Here is a 10,536-nt window from a genome sequence, read left to right as displayed (position 1 = left end):
GTTACAACTTATAAAGAAGTTGCTGAAACACTACTTTAAAACTTAAAATCTTCATAATAATAAAATTAAGGATTATAAAATGTATTAAAAATATAAATATATATATATATATATATATATATATATATATATATATTATTAGATTAGAGATGAATAAAATATAAAAAGAAGAGTTTATGATGCGCTTAATGTATTAATTGCTTCTGATGTTATTGTTAAGAAAGGTAAAAAAGTTTTTTCTTTAGAAAATAATAATTTGAATGGTAAAATATAATACTTTTTTTATTTATTTTTTGCTTATTATTTTATAGATTAAACAAAATATATTGAAAATCTACAAATAGGAAATAACCTTTTTATTCTTTTATAAAAAAAGAAGTAAGTTTTAAATTAAAAATAAGAAAAAATAAATAATTAAGCATAAAAATTACTTTTTTTAAAAAAATTAATAAATAGAAATAAAAATTAAGAAAACTAAAAAATGTAATATTATATATATAAATATTATATATATATATATTTATATTTTATATATATATATATACATATATATTTATATTTACATAACAATTATATATTAAATCTTAAACTTTTAAAAGTTAAGAAAATGATAAATTATTAAAACATCCATCTATTTATTAAGTAACTTAAAACAAATAGAATTATTTTCATCTTAATTAAGAAAAATAAATTGAATAGTAAGAATAAATATAGTTTAAATTTCCTTTTTGTTCGTTACTTTACCTTAATAAATAATTAAGTTTAATATATATATATATATATATATATATTTATATATATATATAATATTTATTTTTTATTAGGTTATTGTAAAAATAAATAAATAAAATACCAATCTAAAGATATTTTCGAAATAATAATTATAAATTTTTGGAGATTTAGATATTCTTTCTAAAATAAACATATAAGAATAATGAGATTTTATTTATACTTTTTTAAAATAAATATTCATTAATAATAATAAATGAAATAAAAATAAATATTTATTTTATAATAATTCTTATAAAATATATTTTAAATTATATTATAATAAATCTATAAAAAAATAATAATTAAATACATAAAAAATATTAATTATTTTTAAAAATTTAAATCTATAAAAAAATATAATTTCAAATAAAATAATATTATTAAAAAACATAATAATAATAAAATAAGTTTTTTTTTCTCATATAGTTTAATTATTAAGCACACAAGGACTATAAGTATCTGTAATTTTATTATAATCAACCATGAATTTTTTAATATCGAAAACCTAAACGTTCTTATAACCTTAATTTTCCTTATCTCCCTTATTTAGACTCATACTTTTGACAATGGGATCAATACAGAAAATTTCAGAATGTCTTTTGACTTAATCATATATTTATTTGGAAGTATTATACACTGAAAAACAGAAAAATTCTCCTTTTAAATCAACAGCCACAAATTAAGCTGGAACTTCTTCGTTTTGAGTAATTACGTGAGTAATTTTGGCTGTTAGAATCATATTTTTATTAAATCCTTCTTTTTAGAAATTTAATGGTAATATTGTGTATTATTTATATAAATCTTTATTTTTTGGATTAAAAGAGGCAGGTAGTGTTTTAATAAATTCAAATAAATTTTTTAATTTCATTCCTCCTTTGTTCTAAACTATATTTTAAATCTAATTGAAGTTCTTTTTTATATTATCAATTTAATTTAAACTATCTAATGTATTATCTAATTCATAAGCTTTTTCGTATTATTCAATAGCCAAATTATAGTCTTAGATGTATTTATAAATATTTCCCCTGTTATAGTATAAGTCGGGGTTTTTATATTCTTGACTTTAGTATTATTCTGCTTAATTATAACATTTTAATGCGTTTTTTATTTCGTCGATTTGCTTTTAATTTGCGAAAAAATTACTGAATGTGGCATTTCCGAGAATATACCAGCTTTCTCCATTTTTCATATCTAACATTAAAGCTTCTTTAGCTATTTTTATACTGTTTTCAACATTTTGGGATCTTTCTTGACCTACATTTTTTTTTTATATAAATATATATTTACTTTTTAACATTATTATTTTTTCTGTATTTTTTTTGTTTTTTATAAACTGAATTTACAAAAAAAAAATGGATTATGACTTATTTTTTCTTTGGTTGAGTTTTTAAAAATAAATTACAGAAAAAATCATGCTAAAAACTAATATATATGTAATATATTATATTTACCTTCTCCTATACATCTCATTACAAAAGATAAATATTAAAGTGCTTTTATGTGTTTTCTGTTACTCTTTTTTTTTTTTTTTTAATTGTTTTTTTTTTTTTTTTACGTTTGTAAGGGCATTTTCAAAACATTCTTTTGATTATTTATAATCTCTTTTTTTCCAATAATTAAGGCCTTATTTATTTTATTTATTTATTTATTTTATTTATTTTACCTAAAAGCACATAACTTTCAACTGATTTGGGATCAAATTTTATCTTTTTTTATTTTATTTTTTTATAAAATATTTTTGTTGGTATTTACGTTTTCTTTCATTAGTTTTTCTACTTTTTCATCTTATTATGGCAAAATACTTAATGCTAAGGCAATTAAATAATTTCTATCTTATTAATTTTCTTTTTAATTGATTTAATTAATATTTATTATTTAATGTTTTTTTATTTTAGTTTACCAATAGTTAAATTATTTATTTAATTTAAATATTATTCAACTATAGGTTAAAAATATTCTTATTTATCTGACTTGTAATATTATTCAGAAAGTTAAAATGTATTTTATATTTCTTTTTATTAAGTTTCAAAAGATTTATTCATTTTTTAAATTTTTTTTTTTTTAAATTAATTTTATTTTTAAAATATTAATTTTTAAAGTAAAATTTAATATATATTTTTTTTAAAAAAAAAAAAAATTAAATATCTCCTTTTATGAAAGATATTTTATTTTTTTAATTTTAAATTATTAATTTTTTAAAAATTAAAAAAAGAAAGTAAATTATAAAATATATAAATCTATGTAATAATCAGTATTTTGAATCATTTTCTGGCAATTATTAAGTAATTTACTAAAATTTTTTGATAGTTTATTATTATAAATTTTATTTTTCCTTTAATTTTTGATTTTAATAATTTTTATTTTTATTTTAATAATATATTTCTGAAGGAATTTATTTATTTTCAATTTATTAATTAATTATTTCTTATTTTAATTATTAAATTTCATCTTTTAAAATCTATTCATTTTATTTAAATTACATAATTTTTATTTATAATAAATTAATATTATCCTCATTTATGTTGCGTATATATCTATAATTATCTTCTTCATCTTTTTTATCAATTTAATTTTAAAAATCTTTAGTTTGTTTCATATATGATTCAATAGAATCTTATAAATTTTAAATTGTTTTTTTTAATTTTTAATAATATTTTTTAGGTTTTCTATTTCTTCATTTTAATCTTTAAATTATTAATTGAATTTAATATTTTAAATTTTTAAATTTTCATATTATATGTTTATATTTTCATTTTCAAATTATTTTTGGAATTAATTATTTATTTATTGTTAAAGTTACATAATTATTTATTTTTATTATTTATCTTTTTAATTTTAATTTTCGATTGAACTTTAAGCTTATTTAAAGTCATCGAATTATTACTGCCATTATTATTCTAATTATAAATATTAATTTTATAAATTTTGTAAATTCTATTCATAAATTTAATTTTATTTTTATATTTTTTCAGAATTTAAGACAAGAATTTCATATTTTTACTCTTTTTTTTGAATTTCTTATTACATTTTTTCATTTTATTCTTATAATTATTCCAATAGAAGTTCTTTATCCTCAAAATCTTTATTATTTTAATATATAATAAGGTTCTATTTTTTCAAATCAATAATTTTAATCTTCTTTTTTTCCAATTTTTATTCATATTCTTATATTTTTTAATCAACTTCTTAATTTTTTTCATAAAATTGCTAAATTTATTTATTAAGTTCATTTATATGTTTATTAAAAATTTAATTTTGCTAATTTTTTTCATTTAGTTCTTCTTCTAAGTTTTAGTTATTTTTTTCTAAATTTTATATATCTTAAACATATTAATTGTTTTCCTAAATAAGTTATTAATTTTCATTATTTAAAACATTTTTTTCATTTTCGAGTTTTTTTAATTCTGAACTATTAATGTTTTAGTGTTTTTCGAATAATTAAATTTATGTTTCGTTTATTTTTTTCATGTCTTCAATTTGTTTTTATTTTTCTTATTTATATTCGTCAAAAAGAGCTTGTATTTTTTCATATTAAGCTTATTTTTGTGTATTTTGTTGTATTTATTGTTTAATTTATTGGTTTTTATTTTATTTTTTTCAATAATTATTTTTAAAGAATTAATTTCTTTTTGTAAATTTAAAATTTATTGGTCTTTTTATTATAAATTTTCTAAATTTTTTTAATTTTAAATTTCTTTTTCGTTTTTTAGATTTTAAATTTAGATTAAAAAATCGGCTTCTTACTTATTTTTTTCTTTAATTATTTTTTCTTATTAATTTTCCAATTTTTGGATTTCTTAGTTTTTTTGTTAAATATTTTTTTCGAAAATTTCATTTTCTTTTTAATTTTGTTCCATTTTTTTTTATATTTATTATTTACAAGAATTCATATTTTAAGTTAATTCCTAAATTTTAGCTTCGTTTTCTTTTAAAATTTTATTTTTTTCATTTAAATAATTTTATGTTTGTTCTTATTAAAAATTCCAGTCTTTTTTTTAATCGAAAACTGTTTTTTCATATTTATTTATTTACTGTTATTATTCCTATATTTGCTCTCTTAAATATTCTATTAAATTATTTTATTTTTTTATATTAATTTCTTGTTCTTTTGTTAATTTATAATTTTCTTAAAGTTTATTTTCAAGATCATAATTATATTAGGAATTTATTTCATATTTTTTCTTTTGTTAAATAAACTCGATGTGTATTTTTTCTAGATTAATATTTTTTTAATTCTCAATTAAATATTAATTTTTGTAGTTTTCACTTTCATTTAATAAAGTGTTTATTTATTTTTATTTATATTCTAATTAATTTTTTAATTAAATGCTTTCTTTTTCTAAATTAAGAATTATTTCAGAGTTTTATTTTTGAATTTTTTCCAGTTTTTGAAGTTTTTCGATTTTAATTTCTAAATTTAATTTATTTTATTAATCTTCTTAATATTTGATTTGATTTTGAAACTAATTATTTATATTTGGACTGTTTTTTAGAATTAATATTTCCTCTTTTAAAAGGAAATTTTAGTTTTGTAAAGAATCATTTGTTTTTTCTAAAAAATTTATTTTTTCTAATAATTTATCTTTTTCTACAAATTATTCATCTTTTCTAATTTTTTTTTTATTTTTTCTATTTTTTTTTTTTAATTATATTTTTTTTACTTTTAAATTAATTCATTTAAATTTTGTTTTGCTTCTTGAAATTATTAAACAAGTTGAGAGTTTTCGGAATAAAGTTAATTTATTTTATTTTAAAATGAATTCGTTAAATTTATTTATGAAAAAATTATTTGATTTTCTTTCTGTTATTCATTTTCAATTTAATTATTTATTATATTTTCATCAAGCTTTGATTTTTGTATTTATATTTCTTAAAATTATTAGTTTACTTACTGCAATCTATTTATTTTTTCCACAGAGTTTTATAGTCCATTTTATAAAAAAGTTAAATTAAACATATCTTATTACTAAAAATTATACATTTTTATTTTAAATTATTTAAACAATGAAATAATAAGAAAAATTGAAATAAGTTTTCTTTTTTTTAAATAAAAATAGAAATTTAAATTATAAAAAGAACTATTAAATAATATATTAATTAATAATTATTAATATTAATATTAACATATATATAATAAATATTTATATAATTTTAATTACATGTGAATATAAATTTCATATAAAGATGAAAAAAAAGTAAATGTTTATTCATTTTAAAATAAAAATAAATTTGTACAATTATTTATAAAAAAATTAATATTATTATTATAGTAATAATTATTTTTATAAAAATATTTTTTTAATTTAAATAAAATTTTTTCATTTTAACAATTCAATAATATTTTAGTCTTATTTACTATTTTCAACTATAATATTCACATCCATAAACTTATGATTAAATAATGTTACATATACATTTATAGCAAACGCTTTATATATAGCTTTTAATGCATAATACACTCTATATATAAAATAAATTAAAATTTAATTTAGTTTATTTTAATATAAATATTACTAACTATTAATTTCTATAACAAATAGTATACGCATTTTATATTGAATTCGAGCATTAATCTTGCCAATATTCATCGCAATGCATTGTTTATATTTTTGTCGAAATTGTTATATTATAAAGAAAAGAAATAATTAATATTAAAAAAATATATTAAATTATTATCATATTTTATCTTTATTTTTAATTTTTATCAAATAAATATAATTTGAACTATTAATAAATAAATAACACAAAATTAAAAATTATTATGTATTTTTTGTATAAACAATTATTTTATTTTTATTTATATAAATAAATATATAATTTGTTTTTTTATCTCTTTTTAGATAAAATTATATTATGTTCATTTTTTTTTCACATTTTTTTAATTAAAATTGTACTAATTTAAATTTATAATATAATATTAGATTTTAATATATATTTTCTATTTTTTTTTTATTTATAATATGTCAGTATTTATATATATAATAAAAAATAATAATATTATTTATTTAAAAAAAACCATTTTATTTTTTTCAAGATTTATTTATTTGATATTTTCTAAAAAAAAAATATAATACTATTTATATAATTTTTAATTTTATATAAAAATTAATTAATATTTTTAAATTTTCTAATATAAAAAAATATTATTACTATGGTATTTAATAATTCAAAAAACAAAGTAAATATTTATATTTAATATTATATTTGTCATAAAAAATAATAATCCCATACATATTTTTAAAAATCCTGTTAAAATTTTTATAGAATTCTTAAAACTTTTAAAATAGTAAATATTCTATTTAAAAGTACTCAAAATAAATTTATCTTTTATAAATAGATTTATGAATATGATACGATTATCTATTTTAATTTTATTATTTCTTTTTTTCTATTAAATTATTGCATTTATTATATTTTTATTGATGTTTTTGTGTTTTATTTACTAAAAATCTATATAAGGATTATAATACTAATTTGAAAAACTATGAAAAATATATATTATTATTTATATATAAAAAATTAATATTATTTTTATTTATTATATTATTAATATTTATTAATTTATATAATTTTTTTTTTTATAAAAATAAAAATAACTAACTTTATTATATATATATATATGTATAACTCATGTATTTGTTTTAGGAAAATATGCTTTTTTCCATTAATTAACATATTTTTATTTATGGAATTCTTAAAGTCGTTATTAATACCTATTATTAAAATAAAGGACATTATTTTACATTTATTCCAATATAAGATTTTCTTCTTTTAATTAATTTAAATATTTAGTTGCAATGTGAACAGGAGCTGACTAGTTTTTAATTTTATTTTCGATTATTCTTTTTTTGTATTTTTCAAATTCTTATGCTTTATTTATATATTCCTATTTTTTTATTTCCAATCTTTTTTGGATATTTTTTTTATTTTTTTGTTCAATGTTTTATTCTATAAGTGTTTCTTCTGTTTTCATAGTAAAATTTGATCGCAAAAATCGCATTTTTTAACTATTTGTTTATTCAGAAGAAGATTTTAATAAATTTTCGTAATTAATAAATAAAGGGAGAGGATTATTTATATTTTCTTCAATTTATTTTTATGACATGTCGGTTTTTTAATGCTTTTTTTTTGGAAATTTTATTATTGTACGCTCTTCCAAAAAAAATGGCTTGGAAGTTCTTATTCTATGTGATTGGACTGTTTTTAATTATTTGCGGTCTATATAGCCGTTATTTTCCATATATATTTTTTGTAGTTATGGGGATTTTTGAGTTTGAATTGGTCTTGTTTGTTCAAAGGATGAAAGCGGGTCACTTATATTTTTAGTCAATAATTTGTTTAAAAATTATAAATATTTTTGTGTAATTACTATTTTTGAAACCATTATTGTTTTTTTTTTAAATAATTTTATTTTAATATTATTTTTTTAATCATTATAATTTTTATAATTTATTCTTGAATTAATATTTAATTTTTAAAAAAATTATGTTATATATACTTTTTTAAAATAATTAAATAGGTAATTTATTTGTGATTTTTTTTTTTTTTTATATAATTAAAAATTTATTTCTATTTTTCCATTTTTATATATTAAATTATTGATTTAGGTTTTATTTTTTTATAACAAAAAAATTAAAAATTAATTTTTTGTTTAATTAAAATGCTCTCAAGTTGTATGTTATTTATCAAAATAATCTGACTAGGTTTTTTTGAATATAGATTTTACAGAAAATAACTAATATTCCTAATTGCTATTATTAAAATATATATTAGGAATTTTAATGCAAGACAATCTTTTTTTCTCAAACTATTGTAGAATACTATCACATACATTTTTATATTTAATTTATGACTTATTTTATATTTATTTTTTTAATAAATTATTATTTTCATTTTAAATATATTTTCCTTTAGATTATTATATTGTGTTATTTGAAATACTATTTTTTGGTATATGTAAAGTAGATTATTGCATTGGTGCATTAACAAAAATTTAATTAGCTTATCTTTCATTGTTATTTTAATTCATATAAGGGTTCAGTTTTTATTTGAAATTTTACAAAAGTTCTTTTTTTTTTCGTTTTGTTTAAAAAGGAAGATTTTTTAAGTTTTTTCTAAATATGTATTTGTTGAAATGAATAAATCTTTTTTACGAGTTTTGCTTCTTAATTTTAATTTTGAGGAAAAATGCATTTCGGAAAGAGACAAATTATTTTTTAAGAAGAATTTTTTTATTTTCTCTTATTGTTCTTGTTTTTAAATAAGCGATTTGTTTGTTTTATTTGCGCTTTTTTAGTTTTCTTATAAAATTCTTATTTTTTAATAAACTTTTTTTTGAGAAATGTTTTCTTCTAAAGGGCTTTTTGGTTATTATATACTAAAATTAAGAGTATTTTATTACTAAAAAAACTAGATTTATTTCTATATTTACAACTATCTTTGAAATATTTTCAAATTCATTTAATTAACAAATAATTTATTAGTATCAAATTTAATAACAATCCTAATGAATTCTTTTTTGGGAATAATATATGCTGTAGAGTCATTTGAAATGCATTAAAATGTCGAAATTCTATTTTTCTTTTTCAAGAGAATTTCCTCTTCACCAAAAATCTCTCCTGTACTAAATATAGTTTAAAAAATAAAGGAGTTTTTATTATTTTAATCTTTAATTTTTTACAAAAAATCACCATTTTTAATAAAAAAGACATTTTCAGTTAAATCGTTTTCTGAATAAACAATTTAATTAAAATTAAATTCCTTTTCATAGGAAACATCAAAAAATTATTTAATTTATTAATAATCTAAATTTTAAGTATTTTAATGTAAGCAAATTCTTCAATAAATAAATTCTTTTAATTAAAATTATCTATAATACTAAAAAAAGCATTTTTATTTAAAACTGCAAATTTGCCTCCTTTTTCAGATGTCATTACTGTCGCTGTTCTTATATCAGTTCTATTTATTAAGGCATATTCACCAAAAAATTTGCCCTCTTATAAACGGTTTAGTTCTGTAGTTTTTAATAATCCTTCTTCTTTAATTAATTCTTTTTTATAAATTATAACTTCTCCTTCTAATATTATGAAAAATTCTTTTCCTATATCGCATTACTTAAAAATTAACTTTATTATTATTTTATTTAAATATTTAATGTGTTTTTGTGTACTTGATTAGGTTCATATTGTTTAAAATACATATTTTTGCATAATTATTCGTGAATATCTTCACCTTTAGGTTTTTTTTTTAAATTCTTGAAAAACCTTATATCTTGAGTTAAATTAACTAATTAATTTATTTCTATTTATGAACGATTTTATTTTTGTAAAATTTATATAATGTAGTTTAAGTTTTTTTATTTATTTATTTCTTCATCCATTTTATCTTATTTTATTTAAATTTATATATATTTTAAATTATGATTTTTTTTTTAAATAAATATAAAAATAATGTAATTTATGGTTATAATTAATATATTTCTTCTTCCATTTTATTTAATTTTTTAATTTTTTATATGTTTTTAATTTTAGTTTTTTTTTAAATAAATAAAAAAAGTAAACTATAAAATAGTTAAATACAAAGATAAAATTAATAATTTTAAATATTGATTATTTAATGATATTTTTAAAATTTATAAAATGGGTTTGGGGTTGGGGTTGGGGTTGGGGTTGGGGTTGGGGTTGGGGTTGGGGTTGGGGTTGGGGTTGGGGTTGGGGTTGGGGTTGGGGTTGGGGTTGGGGTTGGGGTTGGGGTTGGGGTTGGGGT

The 10,536-nt window shown here is 15.5% G+C and overlaps 2 protein-coding genes across 2 annotated transcripts, besides 24 other annotated features; one reads left to right on the top strand and one right to left on the bottom strand. All coding sequences in view use genetic code 6, as the record gives it.

Moving 5' to 3' along the window:
* Positions 1-19: 19 nt before the first annotated feature.
* On the top strand, positions 20-708 carry IMG5_112910 (hypothetical protein). Its single transcript, XM_004034758.1, has 3 exons — positions 20-263; positions 380-483; positions 600-708. The coding sequence occupies exons 1-3, from the start codon at positions 80-82 to the stop codon at positions 609-611; spliced, it is 300 nt and encodes a 99-aa protein (XP_004034806.1). The 5' UTR covers positions 20-79; the 3' UTR covers positions 612-708.
* Positions 86-135: a microsatellite.
* Positions 91-136: a microsatellite.
* Positions 487-559: a microsatellite.
* Positions 491-541: a microsatellite.
* Positions 497-561: a microsatellite.
* A 57-nt stretch (positions 709-765) lies between the features above and the next one.
* Positions 766-810: a microsatellite.
* Positions 811-1,189: 379 nt separating this feature from the next.
* On the bottom strand, positions 1,190-2,615 carry IMG5_112900 (tetratricopeptide repeat protein; the record flags this gene model as incomplete). Its single annotated transcript, XM_004034757.1, has 7 exons — positions 1,190-1,524; positions 1,711-1,848; positions 1,915-2,025; positions 2,223-2,286; positions 2,327-2,394; positions 2,435-2,477; positions 2,524-2,615. Coding segments are annotated over 7 exons (851 nt in total), but the record flags the coding sequence as incomplete, so codon positions are not given.
* Positions 2,396-2,431: a microsatellite.
* Positions 2,396-2,433: a microsatellite.
* Positions 2,616-2,812: 197 nt separating the features above from the next.
* Positions 2,813-2,854: a microsatellite.
* Positions 2,855-3,921: 1,067 nt separating this feature from the next.
* Positions 3,922-3,967: a microsatellite.
* Positions 3,968-5,312: 1,345 nt separating this feature from the next.
* Positions 5,313-5,362: a microsatellite.
* Positions 5,313-5,368: a microsatellite.
* Positions 5,369-5,385: 17 nt separating this feature from the next.
* Positions 5,386-5,437: a microsatellite.
* Positions 5,438-5,850: 413 nt separating this feature from the next.
* Positions 5,851-5,890: a microsatellite.
* Positions 5,851-5,927: a microsatellite.
* A 97-nt stretch (positions 5,928-6,024) lies between these two features.
* Positions 6,025-6,072: a microsatellite.
* A 333-nt stretch (positions 6,073-6,405) lies between these two features.
* Positions 6,406-6,443: a microsatellite.
* Positions 6,444-6,665: 222 nt separating this feature from the next.
* Positions 6,666-6,708: a microsatellite.
* Positions 6,709-7,258: 550 nt separating this feature from the next.
* Positions 7,259-7,339: a microsatellite.
* Positions 7,294-7,330: a microsatellite.
* Positions 7,340-8,162: 823 nt separating the features above from the next.
* Positions 8,163-8,208: a microsatellite.
* A 2,050-nt stretch (positions 8,209-10,258) lies between these two features.
* Positions 10,259-10,312: a microsatellite.
* Positions 10,265-10,299: a microsatellite.
* A 98-nt stretch (positions 10,313-10,410) lies between the features above and the next one.
* Positions 10,411-10,536: a microsatellite.

This window comes from Ichthyophthirius multifiliis, assembly GCF_000220395.1.
Source record: "Ichthyophthirius multifiliis unplaced genomic scaffold scaff_1120509250919, whole genome shotgun sequence".
Taxonomy (NCBI): domain Eukaryota; phylum Ciliophora; class Oligohymenophorea; order Hymenostomatida; genus Ichthyophthirius; species Ichthyophthirius multifiliis.
This window is presented reverse-complemented; position numbering and strand designations above follow the sequence as displayed.